The following is a 22,006-nucleotide window of genomic DNA, read 5'->3' on the forward strand; positions in this document are numbered from 1 at the left end:
GTGCTTTAACCTGCTGCGCCACCAGGGAGGGCCAATTTGTCACTATTTTTAATTAGGAGTTTATGTATAGATTTCTGTCTTTCGTATTAAGTTTCTTTTCATGTTAGGATTATAATAGTCCTATTGAAAAAAAATTCTCTTCACTGTTTATATGCTTATGAACCATTTAAATAATAAAAATTATCCATTTGTATATAGTTTGAGGAAATGTCCTCTTATACTTCTTTGGTCCTGAAACCTTTTGGGGATAAAGTTTTTATCATATTTTTAAATTTATAATATATTATTCAAATCTCCACATTTTCTTGAATCATTTTGGCAAATTTTGCTTTTAGAAAGTTGTTCTTTTCTATAGTTGCCTGATGATTTTGATGTTTACTTTATTATAGTTACTTTTTTTAATTCCTTTTTTGTTTTCTCTACATTCCCCTATCAGTGAGATAATTCATTCTTTTTCTTTTTCTTTCTCACTTATTTCACTGGGAATAATCCCTTTCGGCTCAATCCATGTTGCTGCAAAGGGCATGAGTTCATCCTTTTTGGTTGCTGAATAATATTCCATTGTATAAATATACCACATCTTCTTCTGTAGGGAAGAAGGAAAGAGAAGAATCAGTACAGAGGTGGGAAGAGCACAAGGGACTCTGGTGATGGTGCCTGGGGAGTAGGTGGTGGTGGGAATTTCACAGGGAAACTATACATTGTACAAAAAGAAGGATGATATAATGAATACATAAAGTTTTATTTTAAAAGATACAAAAAAAAGAAAGTTGTTCATTTATGAGATTTAATGTTGCACTAGATATTTTAAAAGTGTATGTTTTCCTGATTTGTTGAACTTAGAAGCTTCTGTGTTTATTTTTGTAAAATCAGATATGATGCCTTTGTGAGTCAAACTTTCCATATTATTAAACTCATTTTGATTTCTTTATCTATTGATTTATAAGAAAGAAAGTTGTAAAGTCACCCCCAGGAGAATGTTTTGACAAATTCTTACTATTTTTCACTAGATTTCCTTAAAAATCTACTTTGTTGACATATAATTTGTATATAAAAATATGCACAAATATTAAGTGTCAAAATTGATAAATGCATATAGTAGTGTAATCACCACCCCAAATGCATATATTAGTGTAATCATCACTCCAAAAAGTTCCTGTATGTCCTTCTTAATCAATCTCCACTCAGACCCTGGCAGCTACTGATAATTTCTATCACTGTAGTACCACAGCTTAGTTTTTGATTGCCTAGAACTTTATATAAATTGAATGATGCAGTTCATATTCTTTTGAGTCTGTCTTCTGTCTTATGTAATAATCTTGAGACTTACCTATACTGTTGTATCTAGTTAATTCATTCTTATTGCTGAGGCTTATACCTAGTTTATTATTTAATTTTTTGGTTTCTTTTCCTTTATTTTTTGCCTACTTGATACATAAAGTTTCAAAATTGCTTTCTTTTATTGGAGAAAAAGATACTTTAGATTCTGTTCATATTTTTCTGTTGGTAAAAGACATCTGGTCTGTAGTAACATAGGAAAAATATATCCAAGGACCCTGAGTTTTCTGCTTACTTTTTAGTTGTCTATACTGATAGCAAGTGAGAGAACGAGAGGAGACAGATGGTTCGTAGAGCTTTGCTGACTTCCTAAAGGTCTCCTTGGCACAGTTATTCTGGCCTCTGCCTCCCTGTGAGAGCCGTGATAACAGTGGAAGTAGAAATGATAAGTCTGATAAGTAAGATGACTCTAAAGGGCGAGGACCAGGACTTCTATGCCCCTGCCTTGGGATTCTTCATGGAGTCTAATCAGAGAATTTGCCCTTGTCTTAGACAGCCATACGCAAGCTTGAATTTTAATGATTTAGTATTTAAAGAGTTAGAGAAAGCAAGCAGTTGTTTAAAGGAAACTTAATTTCTAATGATTTCGGGACTAATTACTCAGTTTGTTAATAATCTTTGGTCTTTTCTTATTCTTCTGTTCACCTTTTGATTCTTTTTTGTTGCTTTTTATTCCTTTAACAATAGCAGTGGAAATGAAACTCCTTTTAGTTGTTATAAAAGAGAGTGTGTGTGTAGGTAGGTAGGAGAGACTAAAACTGTTGTCTAAAATAGAAACTTTTAAGCTGTAGGTGTTCTATACTAGTAGCTTTAGACAAGTCACTGTGTATATCTGAAACTTAGTTTCCTCAGTGGTGATGGGAATCAAATGCCTATATAGCCATCTCATAAGATTCTTAATTTACACATATACAGATTTTATAGTTTCATTAAAATATATACATATGTTTTATAGTTTATGTTTATAAGTGTTTTGTGTTTATTTTTAGGATAAATATTGCTCACTGTAGAGATAAAAGAAACATATTCCTGAAATATCATAATGTGACTATTAAACATGTAATCATCAAAAATTAGCTACATTAAAGTGAAATAAAAAAGATAGTGCAAAGTGACTCTATTATGAATATGCTGTTAAGAGTTGAGAAATAAGGCATCTCAGGGTCCTAGTCCATATCCTGTGACTGACTTTTGATCCAGTTACTTGAGGGAGCTGTCTCTCTTTTAGTTTTCTCATTTAGAAAATGTGGAAAATAATTCACCTTCTGTCATAGGAGTGCTGGGGTGTTATTGTTACTGTTGTTTCACTACAGTGATTTATCTTAGCTTTTCTGCGAATTCAGATTTTTACATGTTAGGTTTGCTTTCAATTACTTTCACTTTTAAGTCATGTTTTCAATTCTGTTTTGGGAAAATAGCTGGATATTGTCCTCTTCTAGTATAACCACACAATCTTCGTGCAGTAATTTCTTAGCAATTCAGTGGAATGAAGAGCGGGACATCTCGTTACACTCTTTGTGCCTCATTCCCTTGGAAGTGAATGAGAGGAGCGCGGATACAGTGACATCAGTGCTAGGCCTGTGCATTATTCATTTAGCATCTGCTGTTGGTTCTCTTTTTCCCTGTGGGGGAATAAATTATAACACTTCAGCACATTTTTCATGCTTTGTGTTTAAGCATTTAAAAGTCATTTATTCTATTATTAATATATTTTTTTGCTTCTACTTGTTTGGCAGCCCCTGAAGTTATCAATGCCCACGACTATAGCCAGCAGTGTGACATCTGGAGCATAGGTGTCATAATGTACATTTTGTAAGTAACTGCTAAATATACAGTTTTAAGTGAATGGATAGTCTTTGCAGGTAGAGTTACATGGATTTTAAACCAACCCTGAATAATAATTCCCTTAAAAGCTGAAAAACAATTGGGAAATCACTGCAAAAGCTAACTTACTCGTTGTCAGGTACATTTACTAAGTGTTTTTATTTTTCATTGGTCTGTAAGTGCTACAATACATTGTGTGATCTGAGCAAAGTGAAAACCTTGCCTTCACACCTACCTGATTCTTTGCTACAAGCGGAAAGCTCCTTTGTATTTTTCTCAAGAGCTGTACTTTTAGTCCATCCGTTAAAGGCAGTACCCGGGGCCTGGCACTAGAACTGTGCTTAGGAAGAGGGCATATGTGAGGAGTGGGCACTGGCCAGCCAGGATTCAGCCAGATCTGGGCGAGTGCTCTTTGTTCCTGATTTTCTTAATGCTACTAAAATTTGTCTCTTGCTCTCCTTCTGCCTCATGCTCACAGGTTAGTGAAACCCTCTGTCCTGTTCATTTTTCCTTTGACTCGTCCTCATCTATTCCTTAACTTCTCTTCACTTATGTAATTTATCATAAGTGATCCCTTGTCTCTCATATTACAGTGTCTCTCTGACTGTTCTCTTTCTTCTGATTCCCCTTCCTGGTTTATCCTTCAGATTGCTGTCAGTGTTGTCTACCTAGATCACAATTCTGATTGCACTACTTTCTTATAAACTACCTCTGATAATTCTTCCTTGCTATAGAAGAATGCGAGAGCATCCCGACATAGCATGCCAGAGAAAGTATTTTATGATGTGGCACCAGGTTACTGTTCCAGTTTAGTGCCAGGTGGTGTCCCCATGCAGCCACCCTGTGCAGTGGCCACTCTAGACTACTCTTTCCAACTGAAACACACCCACTGTCGCATGCTCTGGGCCTTTGCTCATGATGTTCCCTCTACCTAGTATGTTCTTTTTCTTTTCTACTAACCTTTTCCCTGGGTGGACCCAACTCAATAATTAATGCCTCTGTTTCCCTACTCTACCTCAGCAGAGATTCTGTATGGAGGCATTTAATCTCCTACACGCCACAGAAAATTTAAGGCAACATACTAAAATGCAGGCAAAATAGTAACATCTAAAGAGAAAGTAATAAAATCAGACTTTAAGCAAGAAATTGAACATTTATAAATTTGCTAGAATGAATTAAGTTTGTTAGAATTTCTGTGCTTCCGTAATAAGAAATCTTGTATTTATGACACTGTCGATGGAACTGGAAGGGATTATGCCAAGTGAAATAAGTCAAAAGGAGAAAGACAAATATACCACCTTGTAGACTATAAAGAAACAAAACAAGGGAGCAGAATAAACCAAAATAAACCCTAGAAATCTAACTGTAGAATTAATGCTACTGGAGCAGAAGGGTAGAGGATGTAAAGGTGGGAGGGGCCGAATGGACTATGGTGAGGGTTATGGGTGTTTTCGTGGTGGGAGTAGTGCGATAACATACACCTGAAATGAATCTACATCTCTAATAATATATGGTGTTTTAGACCAATATTACCGCAATAAAAATAATGTAATAAAAAACTACATCATTATACTGCTGTCAGGTTGTTAGCACTTTAAAAACTAGATTATAATATGGTAAAACAATTCTCTTGTGTATATTATATCCTTTTTCCTTGCTCTACATTCCATGAAGGTCAGGGATCTTAAGGTATTCATGTTTGCGTCTCTGATAGCTGATGCAGTAGTAGGAATACTACAGATGTGGCAGGAATGCTTGATACATGTTAGCTAAATTGAATTAAAATATCATCTAAGAGGTGTTCTAAAAGATAGTGACCATTGATCTGACTCTTGGTGAATATGAACATTTTTATGTTGATGCAACATTAGTTTTATTGGCCATATTGAAGATTTCACCTCTTCCAGATCATTTCTAAATATTGACATCACAGTAGTTACATTTTCACAGTTCTGTGAAATAGAATACACAGGCAGTCGAAATTGGATGATATGATTGTAGCTTTAACTCAGATGATCAACACACATTGCTGCTTAGATTGCATGAAGTGTAAATGTATTCACAAAGTTTTTGATAGTTGTTTTGTGCTGATTAGAATCATATCATAAAAATTCTAAGCCTTAGCCTTTAATTAAAAATAACTATTTGAAATTAGTCTTTTACATTTTCCAGGCTTTCTAGATTACACAAGTTAAATATATGTATTCTAATATTACACCACTCATGTGGTATTCGCTGCCCTCTTAGTTTAAATTTGGTGTTAAGGAAAATGATAGTGTACTCCATACCGTATATATTTTTTTCTCTTAAAAGTATTTTAATTTTTGTATTTCAGAGTATGACTATATATCTTTTATTTTTCCTCTACAGTGCACTCTTACATAACTAATCTGTGTCTGTTCATTAATCCGCCTGAACCCAGTGGCCTTGGAGATAATTTCCATTACCAAGGGCACAAAACATTATTTTCTCCAAGGGGGTTATTTTCTTGTTTGTCAGTTATCTCTTACTCAGTTCTGCTTAATTGGGCAATGATAAATACTTTCTCAAGGTGAAATGAACATATATACTCTTTATTGGAATTGTCCTTTACTGTTTTGATCCCTATGAATACAACAGAAAACAATAGGGAGGTTTTAAGAGACATTTTTCATGTGTTGGATTCCTTTTTCTGAATATGCAGAAAATTGCTGTCATAAAATTCATATGCTGCTGATTGACCAACCATTAGATACATTTTGTGTAAGTAAAATTGCAAAGGACAGAAAAAGTAGAATTTTTAAACTTAGCCCTTAAGCTATAGCCAGGCAATGCTGGAGTTCTAAGAAACTGGTGAATGTGCATCTCGCTGGTTGTTAACAGACTCAATGAGCTGGGCTTTGCTGGGCTGCGCTTGTTAAAATAGATAGTAATTGTCCATACAGCCATTTTCCTGGTTCTCTTTTTATTGCATTTTAAAATTACTATTTTAAACAATGGTAAGGCAAGGAAGATAAGAGAGATGAGGGTCTGAATGACTTGGAGAAATAGTATTAAAATAAGAATTTGTAGAGTAATTTCATAAATATTGATCTCCCCACAAGAATTCTATTTGTAAATGAAAAGTTTTGTTGTCCAGGCTAGTTTGATAAACTGCTAAGATGAAAGCAGCTTTTTTCTTTAGGGAATCCATCATCATCATCATCATGTTATATAAAAGTATAGACTCATTCAGAAGTGTTCATGGGAAAGATTTTTTTTAAAGACCTTAAAAACCATAGCCAAAAAGCCATAAAAAGTTTGTTAAGAGACTTAGAGGTCATCAAACTTATGGACATAATAGAGCAGCATTTGGGAAGTGTAATGGAAGCATACTATTTTATTCTTTCAGTAGTAAGTAAAGTAGAAAAATAGAATTCTCAGAGTTGAAAAACAAACATACAAAGTTGCTGCTGTGTTGACATCTGTCTGGTTGCCATTTGGGAAATCTAGTTGCTTACAGGGTTGCCTTCAGAAGGTGGGGCTGACAGTAATGATGATGGCTAACATTTGTTGAGAGACTACTGGAAGAATTGAGTTCAGCTTTTAAGCGTGCTCTTCTAGTTTGGGACTGGAAGTATAAGCTTGCCCTGCTCTTTGTGGGTGCGCCCTTTGGTACAGTATTCCTTTTTAAAAGGTTCTAAAAATGCATAGCCTCTATTTTATAAAATGTGCAGACAAGCCCATACTTTGTCTCTATATACTACTCATAGTTTTACCAATATTGGTCATTACATATACTCAGCCTTTATCCTTCCAGCCTGAAAGTTCAGGTCATCATTGTCTGATTTCCCTCATCAAGACTTTCTTCAGTTTATATACCATTTTTGAAGAGTTGTGGCCATTTTAATAAGCTTTTGGTTTAACTAAGAGCCTACAGACATTCCAGTTTTTTTGTTGGCTTATTCTTATTACTACTAACAGGTGTATACTGTTTCACTGTGGATAAAACTCTTAAGTGATTATCAGGCCCTTATGTAGCTTAAGGCATTAACTCACCCTTGTTCACAATAATATATATTTCCTCTGTTATCTGCCACTATCACTGCGCACTTCAGACACACATCTTCCTGTATTTTAATCCATGTAAATTTAATGTTTTCACACCTGGATGAACTTTGGGCCATTTGCAGCTCTGGAGATGGTAAAGTAGAGAAGGGCCCGGCACTGATGTTGCAAAACCCCTTTGCTTCCATTATTACACCCAGTGAGGTGCCTCCCTCTTCCTGTCCTCAAATATGAAATACTACTACTTCCAAGTAATGTGGAAGCTTAATTTTCAGTACTTTATTTTGTTTATTATTAAAAATTCTAAACAAATTGATCACCCTTATTGTAGAATATGTGGAGAACCACCCTTTCTGGCAAGTTCAGAAGAGAAACTTTTTGAGTTAATAAGAAAGGGAGAACTACATTTTGAGCATCCAATCTGGGAGTCTATAAGTGATAGTGGTAAGTATAAATATGTTAATATTTATTAAAGCAAATATATGTAATATAACAAGTTGGCCAGTAAATTAAAATACTTCAGTCTGTTTAGTGATTAAGTATATTTGTAGAAATAAATACTATCTAGCTGTGGAAATAGTGATAGTCTCAAAACTTCCAATAAAACCAGTAAAAATTGAAGAGAAAATTTGCAGATCTTTGAGGCTATTTTTTGTTATAGTCCATAAACAAGGAAATCTAGGCAATAAACCTTACTTTAGGGCTTAAACATTATTCATTAGCCACTGTAGTAATGGTGCCTTATTTGATAATTGCTATCTTTCCTTTATGTCTTATATACCTAATCTTAAATAAATTAGAAAGCATATGGTCTTAATTGTAGGTAAAACAATGCTTTCAGTATTTTCCTTTATTTTCAGCTAAAAGTGTTTTGAAACAACTTTTGAAAGTAGATCCTGCTCATAGAATTACAGCTAAGGAACTACTAGATAACCAGTGGTTAACAGTAAGTTGCAGCATCACTTTTTTTTTTCTTTCTGTCATGCTATTGATGTTTATTTCTTTTCATTGGTTCTTATAATTTAAAACAGTCAGTTTCAAATTTTGACAAGCTAAAAAATAATTGGGCATTGGCATATTTCTAAAATGGGTATTTTCAAACTGTTACAACTATTACCACATTTGCCTAGCTACATTTATGGAACTTTAAATGAACTTTCCTTGTCTCCATATTATGAAGATATCAGGTCTGATCCAATAGAGTAATATCCATTATTAAAGCTTTGGAAAATGGAAGCAGCCTGTGTACTTTATTAATACAAAGGCACTGAAACTACCCATTTCTCTTGCAACTCTTGATGCAAGACATCTTTGAGGAATGAGGAAAGCCAAGATCTCTTAACACGTGATTTCCGACTTTAAATCTTTCATTTACATTTGTGTTTTCCCCATTTAGACTAAATGCTGCAAACAGAGGCCCAGTGTCTAACATCTTTGTAACCTGTACTCAGAAAATTACTTCCTCACGATAGGAACTAAAAAGAATCTGCTCATCAATATTTATTTTCTGTTTCTTCTGGTAGTAGCACTCTGGCTTTTAGCTGGAAACTTTGCTAACTAGTCATCGGTGCCAGTTATTCCACCAGTCTTTGCTAGTTATGATGATAAACACGGAGCTCTAAGTGCAAATGGGGCAATTTCTGGGAAGTGTCCATAGGAAAGGAAGAGTAGGCACTCCAGATACCCACCTTCTTCCCTAGAGACTGGAATACAGATGTGGTGGCTGAAGATTTCCTTAACGTGGAAGTCATAAACGGCTGGCAGAGCAATGCAAATACAATGCGAGGAAGCAGAGCTATGAACTCACAGAACTGCTGTGCCAGCCCTAGTCTGTCTGCCTACAAACTTTTTTACATGAACAGGAAACAAAATTTGGTTGTCCTTAAGGCACTGTAAAATATGCAGCTGAACCTAATATCAGTCAACACAGCACCTTAATAAGTAAGTGTTAAATAAGTGAATGATTCAGAAATGAATAGGTATCTCAGAAAACGAGAACTGAGATTGGAGATTTCTAGAGATACATAGGAAAATTGCTGCCTAGCAGTAGCCATCTATGGAAAGGACTACTGTGCATCTGTTACTTTCTAGACACTGTTTTTGGTACTACAGATCCACAATAGGCTTACACTGCAATAGTATTGTTGAGAAAGTATGGTGCCTTGGATAGGGTGGCAGCAAAGAAAGGTAGAGGAATAAATGTGAGATATATATATAGTAATATATATATGTATACGTATGTGTGTGTATATATACATATATATATTATAGGCATAATTGATAGGACTTGGTAATAAGAGTTGATGAGGGATGAATATAAAAGAGGATTCAAGATTTTACTTTAACAACTGACTGGTTGGTGGTGCCACTTACTATAGGAAAATTGGATTTTTTTCCGGAGGAAGCATGGTGAATTAAGAGTTTCATATTAGAGTGCTAATGCTAATGTGCCTACATGGCTTCTATGGCAAAGGAAATAATAGCAAAAGTAAATGGGATTACTTCAAGTGAAAAAGGACTAACAGAAAAAAATATGTAAGGTTAAACAGATATCTCACTGAAAATGGGTGAAAATATTCATACAATATGTAACTGACAGGTAATATCTAAGATATAGACCAAAATATGCAATTGAACAATAAAAATACAACAGTGCAATTAATAAATGTATAGCAGATATGAACCATTTATCAAAGAAGATATCCAGAAGTCAATAAAGATGGGAAAATGTTCAGCATGGCAAGAGAGATATGTGGGCTAAAGCCAAACAAGATACTGCCTCACATCACTGAGAATGCCACATGGTGAAGAGACCTTCGACAAGTAGTGCTGGAGAGGATGTGGAGAAAGAGGAACCTGTCACACTGCTGGCTGGAATATAAACTGGTACAACTATGATGGGAAGTGATCTGAATTTATCTGCAAAAAACTGAAAATGGAAATGCCACAACCCAGCAACCTCACTCTTGGGGGTCTGCCCCACGACAGGAAACCATCCACAGATGAAGAAAGTATGTGCTCTGCAATGTTTATTGAAGCACTGTCTACAGTAGCTAGAACATGGAAGCAGCCTTAATACCCACTGATAGGTGACTGATAGAGACGATGTGATAGAACCACAGAATGGGCTATAAAGACAGGTGAAATACTGCCATTTACAGCAAAATAGAGTTCTAGGTAGTTACGTGTAGTAAAATCAGAATACAAAGACATGTTCTGGACATTTACATAGCAGGCAATGTGATGAGCAACATACAAAAACTAACAGAAGCTGCTGAAGTGAGGATTCTGAGGTTAAAAAGGGGAGAAAGGAGAAAATTTCCTGGTGGTGTCAGGGATGGTGATGGGAAACAAAGAGACAAGGAGTCTGATTCTTCGACTCCTGTGGCCGTTCCTTGGTGTAAACATAGCATGTGCTAAGCGTTGCGGCACATAAACAGACTTACCAGTGTTAGACACATGCCCTTCACTGCCGTGAACCACAATTCCCTGGGGAAAGGCTTCAGCAATGTGTGCACATGGCTATAGGTTTTGTCAGATTTTCAAAAAGAAGGGTTAAGACCCTTTTCCCTTTCTACTCCACACTTCCTCTGCGTTACACTTTCCCTCCTGTCAGCTGTGGCCTCAAGCATGTTTTAAAATTCACCCAAGGGGGAGAAAAATTAGACAGATAGCCTGTGTGGCATCCATGTGGAGATATCAAATAGATAGTTAAGTATGTGAGTCTGAAAGCTTGCAGGCAAACTGTAGATCTAGGAATACAGCAGGGGAGGGGTGAGAGGGGGCGGAAAAAAGGGAGGGAAGAGCACAAGGGACGTTGGTGGCAGTTCACAGGTGATGGGAAATTTATGGGGACTGCATCTAAGGGGAAAAATAAAAAATTGTACAGAAATAAGCAGTGACATAAGAAAACAAAGATTGAAAAAGAATAACAAAAAAAAACATTTAAAGTTAAAAATAAATATATGCGTCTGGAACTGGAGGTCTGGGCTGGAGATAGAAATTTGGGAATCATGCATACAGATACCATAGAAAGACATTGTACTAAAGAGGTAAATTAGGAAGAAAATACAGCTAGAAAGGAAAAGAGACCCCACTACCCTGCTTTTAGCCAATACAACATTTAGAAGAGGAGGAACTAGCAGTGGAGGAAGGAAAATCTGTTGAGGGAGGAGGAAAATTTAGGAGAGTCGCGCCAGAAAGTTAAGTGAGAAACTATATGAAAAAGAGTGGAGCAGCTCCCAGGAAATGCTGCTGAGGGGCCCAGAAGAAGCAGGAAGTTTCCGTGAGACTGGCCCGCCGCCCTGGGGCCCATCCTGACTGCCCAGACAGGCTTAGACGCCAGAAATTGATGGTGAAATCTCTGTTCGTGGAAATTCTCTAGCTTTTCTTTGGCAATTTCTAGTCATTTCTTTAAATAATATTTTTTCCTTCTTGGGCTGAAAAATAGTCTTCACTCAAAAAATGGGTGATATCTCTTCCATGAATGTGGTAATCGCTCCACTGATTCTATGCAACAAATATTTCTGGCCTAAAGTAATTGTGCACATTAATTAGCCACCAGATCATTGCAAAACTGTACTGAGTAGCTGTGCAACATATCAGAAAGTGGAAAACAGATGGTTTGCCTTAGAAATCTCTTTTCAGCATCACACAACATTCGAGTTTGGCCATTTAATTATTTGTTTTCTAATTAGTACAGCTTTATTTCTGGCTTTGGTCATTTTTCCAGAAGTCTCCATTTTGAGCCTCCTTAACATTTGTCTCTCTGTAGTCTTGCCAAATTGATAGAGAAAAGACAGATAGTGTGTGCTATATCAGACTACTCTAAGAAGTTCACTATATAAAGTTTAGAATACTGGCATTTTATAAACTTCTAAAAGGCAAAATTCTTTTCTTCTTAACCACTTGAAGTCTTCTTTCTATAATTCATATCCTCTGTTTGAAATAATCTAAATAGAGCATTTTAGTTCTTTCAGTACTGTGCTGCTTTATAACTAGAGCTTAATCTTTTGCAATACCTAACACACTGTAACATTTTCTTTCAAAGAGCTTCATTGGATAAAAAGTTTCTCTATTTTAGCCTATGTATTATGTATTTTGAATTATGGTACAGATCTGAAAAGCATTCTGAGAAAAATAATAATTGTTTCTGTATGGACATTTCAGTGAACAGAACTTAAACATATATTATCATCCATATTTCAGAAGGCAAAGCCTAAATGTAGGGAGAGAGAGCCAACAAACGGCTTCACTCTGGCTTGACGATGAGCGCCCTTGCCCCGTGTGTGCGCGGTACTGCCTGGTATCTGTTTCTTCCTTTTTGTCCTCTGTAGTGGCAACAGTGGTTCAGAAGTTTATTCCTCCTTCTTAAAGTTACAGCTGCTCTTGGTACCAAGTCCTCTCATAACAGCAAACACCAAGAATTTGTATATTAACAAGTCTTCCATTTATTTTTATGCCTACATAGTTAAGAGCCACTGCTATAAATAAAGGAAACATTTTTTCTTTTTTGCTTATGGCTTATCAAATACTAGTTTTGAACTTTATGTCACTTGTACACTATTAATTATTACTACTACTATTATTATTTTGGTGTCTTCCATATGTTAGGTCCTGTGCTTAACATAATTAAGGACATATAGGAAGTTAGAATCCAGTAAAGGAAACATAGCCATGCAAACAGAAAAATATTTTTAAAATGCCTTAAGAAATTGCCAAATGACCAGAGACCCAGAGCTAAGCAAGTGTGATCAGGAAGTTCAGTTTTATTATTTTTTAACTGAGGTAGTGTTAATTTACATCATTGTTTGTATTTGGGGAGGACAGGACCCCGCCCTTCAGGTGCTGGCCACCTCGGGCTGCTGTAGTGATCCCCCAACACCAAAGCCCCTGTGACGCCCACCTTAGTCCATTGTGCCCTCTCCCCACCTTTTCCCCACCCCTCCTTCACCCTTTCCACTCTGGGTTTCTCAGTCCTGTATTAAATTTGACTAGCATGTAAAATTCTTGAAAAAGGAAGTAGGGAATGAGAATTTTAGAAAGGGAAAGAAAATTGTGAGGGTACTTGAATCCAAGGCTAAAGAATTTTAACTTCTACCTTAGGTAGTAGAGAATAATTGTATACTTTTTGAAATGAAGGGCAAATGTTGCTGTAACACATAAGTTTTAAAAGGTGTTTTAAGTGAAGCATTAGTCATTTAAATATCTCTTGATTTTAACAAGTATCTTTTGATTTTAATCTATCAGGCACTGTAGGGGTACAAAGATGAATAAATATAATCCTTTTTGAGGATTTTGCCACAAGTTACTTTTCAAAGACAAAATAATCAAGGTATGGGGTCTAATTTCAGGAGTCTTTCCTAACATAAGATTAAGGCCCTTCATTAATTTACAAAATGTTTTCATTAACTTACAAATTGTTATTTGGGTTTTGGTCATTAATTTGACCTTTAGCCATAACATATAACGTACGTAAGCTATAGAAATTTTCTGATGCCTAATTGTTGATTTTCTCTCATCTTGAATATGTTCATCCTAAATATGTTAATAGTCTTATCTTTATTTTACTAAATTTAGTTATTCTCAAATTCTGAATTATGCATATAAACATGCTATTAAGTTCCTGTTTAATGAAGATTTTCATAAAAATTATGTTAAGAAGTTCATAAACCAGATCAGTTGGAGATTTAGTAGTCAGTGATTGATATATATTTAATAGTTACACAAATATTTACTGAGTAATTGTTATGTGTTGTGATGAACAGGAGGGTGATTCTGGCATACTCCCTCTCCAGAGGTCTCTCACAGCCTAAAAGAAGGTTTAAAGCAAAAACTCAAGAGACTGCACATATAATGTACATGTATGTGTTTGTATGGAATAAAATCAGGGGGAGAGAGCTAGAGAATAATGTAGTGATTGTACTATTTGGCTTTCAAGAAGAGAGCTTTTATTCCCTTTAGAGGATTGCAGAAACTAATTAAAGTAGAGGTAATATGTGATCTGGTTCTAAAAGAATGGATAAAAGTGGAAATTAATGTTGGAGTCAGGGTAATTGTAGCTAGAAAGAACTTCACAAAGGCATAGAGACAGAAAAAATGTGAAGTATATTCAGAGAATAATTAGTATTTTTGTTTTTCTAGAACCTAGGAGACATGTAAGGGTGTAGTTGAAATTAATTTCTAAAAGAAGCAGGTTAGGGATATTTATCTCTAAATATCCCTATTTGACTAAATGGAGAGGACGTTAGACTTGACTTGTGTGAGAATAAGTTGTTGCTGAAAGACACTGAGGTACCACAATTGCAGCTGAATTTATAAAGATTTTCCCCCTTTGTCACTCCAAAGGTTTTGTATGGGGTCTCTTCTGAAGGGGATTTGATGTGGGGTAGATTCTGAAGTAGAACTTAGATTCTAGTAGAGTGTTCTGCCTGTGATAGTGTGAAGCTGGTAGAGCTATAGGAGTAAATTTGACTTGAAAGCACAAAACAAAGCACAGTGCACAGATAACGGCTAAAGGACAGAGATGGCATTTTAATGAGGAGAGAGAATCGGGAGTCAGTTTCAAAATGTGAAGTGGGTGGTCTCAAGAGCAGGTTGGAAATGAGTAGCAAGTGTCTGAGACTCTTCAGTCATGACATGTATCAGTTATGGGTTGGTGGATAACAACCTGCCTCTGGCAACAGTATATGGTATGGTTTGTAACTGGAAAACTAAACGAGGATTCAGGTGAGATAATGACTGTTGAACAGCGAGAGCGGGAACGAGAAGACAGAAATAAGCCATTAGAAAAAACCAACACAAGTTTTCAGCTATGTAGAACTATTAGGTAGAAGAGTAGGAGGATCAAAACTTTTAGGTTATTTGGAAAATGATGTAAGACAAAAGAAAATATAGAATTTCTTGTTTTGTAGATTGGAAAAAATGAGGGTTTTTTTGGGGGGGGAAACAGTATATATTGTTTAAGTAATTTTGAAAAAATCGTGAATTTTATTTTTGAGTTAAAAGTGTTCATCAGTTTAAAAATAAAACTTAATTTTTATGTGCACAGGCTATCCATTCCACTCATTTCTTGAAAAATTATGAACAAACTACTTGAGTGGAATCTTTTCATTATTTACACTTTGATTTTGCATTTCTTTTTCACTTCTTTCACAGAATTTTATTCTAATATATATATTTTACTCAAAACTTTCATTATTCACCCTATCATTTGTCTCATTTTGCAAAAGAAGTTCAGATTCATATTTAAACATTTGCTTTTATTTCCTGTGAAATAAAATAAGACTGTATTCAGTTCAGACAAAGGCTAAGGAGTCCGTCACCACTAGACTAGCTTTACCAGAGAAGTTAAACGGACTTCCTAAAGCTGAAGCAGAGGGCAGTCACTAGCAACAGGAAAACACATGAAACTCTCCCTGAAAAGTAATGTGTGGTAAAATTCACAATAATCCAGTATTATAAGGGTGTGGGTTTATCATTTCTAAAGATATAATGAAGACTTTTAAAAAGTAATTAAAATAACTATAATTGCATTGATTTTTTTAAGGGATGTACAAGACAAAAAGATGTAAATTGTGACATTAAGAACAAAGTGTTGGGGGAGAGTGAAAACATAAAATTTTAGAATGTGTTCAAATTTGTTATCTCCTTAAAATAAGCTGTTATAAATATAAGTTTTTATATGTGAGACTTATGGTAACCGTAAAGCAAAAGATAGGGGGAAAGGAATCTAAGTCTACACTAGAGAATATTATCAAATTACATAAAAAGAGAATAAGAAAAGAACAGAACAGAAAAACTACAAAACTGCCAGAAGTCATTGAACAAAATGCCAATAAGTATCTATCGATCAATAAACTTTAATGTGACTGGACTGTATTCCATAATCCAAAGATATAGTGAGTACGTGGATTAAAACCTGAGCCTTCTATGTGCCGCCTACAAGGTGCAGCCAGTGTGGAAAACAGTATGGTGGGTCCAGGAATTCCTCTTCTGAGTATTGACCCAGAGAAGAATATATCCAAGAAACATCCAAAGAAGGGATAAAGATAACTCAGATAGAGATATGTGACCCTATGCTCACTGCAGCATTGTTTACAATACCGCGGCATGGAAGCAACCTAAGTGTCGGTCAGTTGATGGCTGAATAAAGAAAATGTGGTGTGTACAGCAGGCCTTTGAATAATGCCATTTCATTCAGTCTTCCTTGGCATAACGTTTTTGAGGGGAGAAAAAGAATCCCTGCTGATGTTGAATGAAAAGGAAATGATTCGAGGACCTGGTTTCATTATGCATACTTTCCTTAAAGTCGGAGTTTCTAAGGACTTGTCCGTGCTACATGAGCACTTATTATATAGTCAATGATTATTATTTAACTGGAAAGAAGAAGAAACTAAGAATAAAACCAAGTGCACTTTGGCTGGAGCATGATTAAACTGTGGTACGTTCTAATAACTTAAAACATTTTATTGCGAAATACCTCTGGAAATTCTTTAACATCAAGTTTTTTGTGGCATCACTATTTCTGAAGGTAGCTACCTCCTATTTTAGTTATTTTTATATTGTCGTTTTAATATCCATTTTTTTTAAATGCCATCAGGGTGGCCAGACTGTCACCCTGCCTTTCCCCTCCACTGAGTCGGACCCCTTTCAGGTTTGTTGCTGTCCTGGCATTTCTACTGTGTTCTTGTGCCTCTTCATTTTTGATTTTGTATGGGTTTTGGTAAGGATACATTCTCCACTGTTGTTTTTATGCTTGTTGAAGGAGTTGGGGAGCAGATACTGGCGGGGGCTGGTAGATGTAGAAGACGACTAGGGCAAGAAGCATCAATCACCTCCAACAGACTCAGGGATTTGGAATTCCTCTTGTAAAGTGTTTGTAGGATGACAGGTGCTTTAGACAGCTCAGCCTGACATAGGGGAGGCAGGTGTTTTGAGTGCCGCAGTCTGTGCATTCCCCTAGCGGTTGCAGTTCTGGGGTTCAGGAGCCCAGGTATTGGTATGTGTGCCAGTGAACAGCTGGGGAGGCTCTGCACCCCAGCTCTCCTTGCTGATGTGCTGTCCCTCCTTGGTAAGACTTCAGACTTCACTTCCAACCCTTTTCCAGGGGGGCTGATGCTCCTTTTGTGTACACTTACAATCAGTTTTTCCCTCAAGGGTTACTGACTTTGTTTTGTAGCAGCTTTGTTGTGCATTGTGGGAGAGGCAAGCTGGGTGTCTTCACCACTATCTTGCTGGGCTGCAGTATAAGATCTTCTCTTGATAAAGAATGAGATAGAAGAATCAAAGAGTGTTAACTGCACAATGACCTTTGCTTAATTTTTACCACTTTATACTTATGTGTGTCTGTGTCTTTAACCATGAATATATTAAACTCTGTAAATTCTCAATGGTGAATTTAGGTGGTTGCTTGAAGTACCATGCTTCATAGCATTCTATGACACTGATGCTTAATGCTTCAGTTCATCCACATACCAAATTAAATTCTCTCCATATCTGTGTCCATATCTGAGCTTGCCATTTTTATCTAAATGTGATTTTTCTCAGCCTAACTCTACTGTCTGAATGGGAACAAAATATCTAAGTTCTACGCAGTCTAAAAGGAACCACTTGGAGGTGCATTCATATACTTGCTGGCATGTTAAATGGAATATTGCTTTTTGGGGAGGAAAATGTAGCTAATTTAAAATGGTCAATTTTTTTTTTTGTAATTTCTAGTATATCTGAATTTCACAATGGACTATAAATGAATCTCTTATAATCAAGTGGCCACATTATATCTAAATCTTCTACTCAGCAAGGGATGTTAAACGTGTATTTTTAGTCACAACATTTAACAAATCAGCTAAATTTAGTTTTTTTTTAAACCTAGATATTTTAATGTTATATGGGCTTGCCTTTAATGTTGGATCCATTTTGCGCAACTTCTTTCATCTTTCAGCTTCCCTACTCGTTTTCTAAGTACAACTCTATAAGTGGGGGAGCACATCTTTGGATTCCAGGGAAATGCTCTGTCAAGTGCCTTTGCACAAGCATACCAAAGTATTTTTCAAACGTTATATTTCCCCCTAGCCTTTGACTTATAAATGCCATGAGTCAAGAATTGTGGATCATATCCCTACCAGGAATGAACTCCACAATGGAGCAGAAGCTTTGCTATTTGTCTAATATAATTTTTCATGTGACTTACTGAATCTAGAGGAATATATTACTAAAAGATATGAGTCTTTCCAATTTTCCAAACTGTTCATAACACCAAACATTCCTTGTTAATATCAGGGAAATACACTTTCTTCAGCAAGAACTAATGTGCTAGAAATGATGAAAGAATGGAAAAATAATCCAGAAAGTGATGAGGAAGGCATGGCAGACCCAAAAAGCACCTGGCACGCTCAAGAAAAGTTGAAAGGTCACCAGCTCAGCCAGGACGTGCAGTTGGGCACCACTGCGGATGAAAGGGAGGACCAGCAGGTAGGAGTAACGAATAAAGCCAACATGAATAAGAGTTGACTATTTCTCCAAAATATAAAATCCCTTCGCAACATTTGGAACATTTTTCAGCACTTCTCTTTTTTGTGTGGTTGGTTTGTACCAAAGAACCTGCATGATACAGCAAGTGAAGTCTTTCTCAAGACTCACGATCTAACAGAGTGACTTCCATGGCTCAGAGTTGTAATTATGTAGTGCAGGGATCTGCAGGCTTTTCTGAAATGCATTAAGGAACATTCAGTAAATATTTTAGAATATGTGGGCCAAAATACTCTGTCACAATTTCTCAACTCTGGTATGAAAGCATGAAAATAGCCGCAGACAACAAACAAAAGACCATACATAGCCATTCATTTATTTACAGAAATAGGTTTTGTACCAGGTTTGGTTCATGGGTCAAAATTAATAATTTTTGAAACTTACCAGGCTGTACAATTTGGAATGGGCTTATGAATTTATTAGAAAAAGACTAATTATATCATTCAGTTATTTGTCTCTATTTTTGTAGCAAACTATATAGGCTTGTCATTTTGCCTTTTTAGATAGGAATATAGTTTTATTCTTTTTGGTGAATAAAGTTTAGCAACATTGTGATTAATTCTAGATTGTATTCTGTTAACCAGTTGTCCTGACAATTTACTCCAACCCTTTTATTCTCTTGGTTCTATTTTTCTATGTGTTTACTCTCTCTTGTCTTACAATCTAGTGATCATGTTTTAGTTCTTTTAATTGAGCTCCCTGCCAATGAGGCTGTGTTCACCTCAGGGCTGCCCATACTCCCTTTTTGATAAGTTGCTACTTTTTGCAATTTTTGAAGCTTATAGATACAGGAAGACAGAGAAATTTTATCCTGGCATTTTATACACACATCAATATGCACAAATGATGCACATACATATATAATACATCATGTAAGTACACAGTCACATACATACATTTTATATATATGCACATGCATATACATATCCTTATGTATTACCAATACATATACATGCACACATACACCTTTTCTAGTCTTGAATTATATGTTTGCCACTGAGCCTGACATAGAATGTCTATGTGAACCAACTGTTTTGGTCTTTCATTTCCTTTTCTATTGCTCTGTGACACTTTTATCCCTCCCTCAACCCCTCCCATAGCTCACAATGGTGGGATTTGCTACTTCCCAAGGGCAAAGGACAATTGGAATTTGAGGTGTTTATGGATGCCAGAATTATATCCATTGGGTTGAGACAATAAAATACATATATTTCTGTTCATCATTGGGAGGGACTTTTATCACAATGAGATCTTCTCTGCAGCAGAATAGGCTTGACTCTGGTTGGTAAATGTCTCCACCCAACCCCAGTGTCTTCAGACAGACTCTGGAAATCTACTCATTATATACGCTGTAGCAGGAACTCCTGCAAGATTGGTAGGGATTGTCCTTGAAAGTCCTCTACGAAACTTTCCCATGCTTAGGTTTTAGCAGTGACATCATGGAGGGAATACCTCATCTTGTTTGGGAATTTTTCTAAAAAAAAAAAAGACTTTAAAAACCCTCATGTGAAAGATTGCTCATACATTTAAAATAATAAGTTTTTTCGTGAAATTTTAAAAACATCTTACTTTGTTAATTGTATTGAAGTCGAGTATATAATTTTTTTCTTTCAAATCTTCATTCTAAAGTAATAACTGAAAATAGGGTTGGCCATTTACTCTCGAATCTACACAGGATTCTTAATCTAATTAATGTTCATAAGAGTGAAATTTTAGTTTTATTAAAATTACTCTATGACATTGAAATAGTTCCTGTGGGAGAAATTTTGTTTGTTAAAATTAGACTATATGGACAAATTGATGTGATAATGTAAATAATTTACATCTACTAAGTTAAAAAATGTATATGAATCTCGATTAGAATATTTGAGATTTGGCTTTAATTTAAATGGAAATTGCCTATAAGTCCTCCTTTCCACTGTATCATTGTTCTCTCTTTCGGAGAATCTCATAAATCTGCTTAGAGCTCCTGATACTGTATTTTCAAATTTTTGGATAATCACACTTTTTAGATAAGTGTCAAGCTCTTGGAAAACTAGCAGAGAAAAACGAGGATCTAATACAAACACTTGAACTAAGCATTTTCCTCTTCCCTGAGTAACTGCCCTTAGCATGACATGCCTTGAAGTTTATGGGAAAATACAGTACACATCTCATCATTCATGCTTGGACTGAGGTATCATACCACACTTTTTCAAATTTATTTTTAACTAGTAGTTATTTGCAGTGCTCTTTTTTTTTCTTTTCATCTCTAACTTTTAGCTTATTCTAAGTAATTGTGTTCTTTGAGAATAGTAATGTTCTCTCATGTATATCTTGTATTTTATAGGCCGATAAAAACATCTAGATAATGTTTTGTATTAGTAATTTTCGAGAGACCCTAAATTGGGCTCTTAATTTGTTCAATCAAAAAGACTCAAGACCCCATCAATAGCATGTACTGATTTTCAAATGAGACACTTAGGAGACACTTATTGCTTGTTGCAATAGCACACCTTTTAACATTCGGTCCTCTGTGATTTCTGATAATAGTACAAAGCTTTGATTATTCATAAAACTCAGTAAACAATTGAAGAGAAGTGAATATCTATAATTAGAATGTACCTCCACATAAATTTGGAGGGAGGCATTAGAAATTTTGGATGTTATGTAAGTATATTTGCATTGCACAATTCTTGCTTCCTAACAGAGAAACTTCTTTGTGGTTGGGTCATATGGTGCATCTATTTTTAGTAGTTTGAGAAATCTCCATACAATTTTCCACAGTGGCTGGACCAACTTACATTCCTACCAGTAGTGTACCAAAGTTCCTTTGCACCATACCGTCCCCTGCATTTGTTGTTTCTGGGTTTTTTTTTCATATGGGCAGTTTTCATGGGAGTGAGAAGGTATCTCATCGTGGCTTGTCACTTGCATTTCCCTAATGATGTTTGATGTCAAACATTTCTTTTTGTATTCCTGTTGGCCATCTGTATGCCTTCCTTGGAGAAGTGCCTATTTAGCTCTTCTTCCCATTTTTTATATTGGTTTCTTTGTTTTCTTTTTATTGAGTTGTATGAGTATTTTGTAGATCTTGGATATTAACTCTTTGTTGGATATATATGTGCAAGTGTTTTCTCCCATTCAGTAAGGTGTCTTTTTGTTTTTTTTTATTTTTTTTATTAAAAAGTTTATTTTTACATCATTTTGCACATTTTTTTTTTCATCTCAATTGTAATCCCACGGGTTTCCCATCACCAAATCACCCCTGTGCCACCACCATAGTCCCGTGCATTTCCCTCCCTTCCCC

General features: G+C 35.7%; 1 protein-coding gene across 1 annotated transcript in view; it reads left to right on the forward strand.

The window, feature by feature from the left end:
- STK33 (serine/threonine kinase 33) overlaps positions 1-22,006 on the forward strand; it is a 112,446-nt gene that overhangs the window by 75,942 nt on the left and 14,498 nt on the right. Inside the window, exons 9-12 of the mRNA XM_012725259.1 lie at positions 3,075-3,150; positions 7,520-7,632; positions 8,049-8,134; positions 18,469-18,660. Of these exons, the coding sequence (XP_012580713.1) occupies positions 3,075-3,150; positions 7,520-7,632; positions 8,049-8,134; positions 18,469-18,660 (467 nt within the window). The remainder of the gene's footprint in view (positions 1-3,074; positions 3,151-7,519; positions 7,633-8,048; positions 8,135-18,468; positions 18,661-22,006) is intronic.

The sequence above is a fragment of the Condylura cristata genome, unplaced genomic scaffold (assembly GCF_000260355.1).
Source record: "Condylura cristata isolate star-nosed mole 26May11 unplaced genomic scaffold, ConCri1.0 scaffold00015, whole genome shotgun sequence".
NCBI classification, from domain to species: domain Eukaryota; kingdom Metazoa; phylum Chordata; class Mammalia; order Eulipotyphla; family Talpidae; genus Condylura; species Condylura cristata.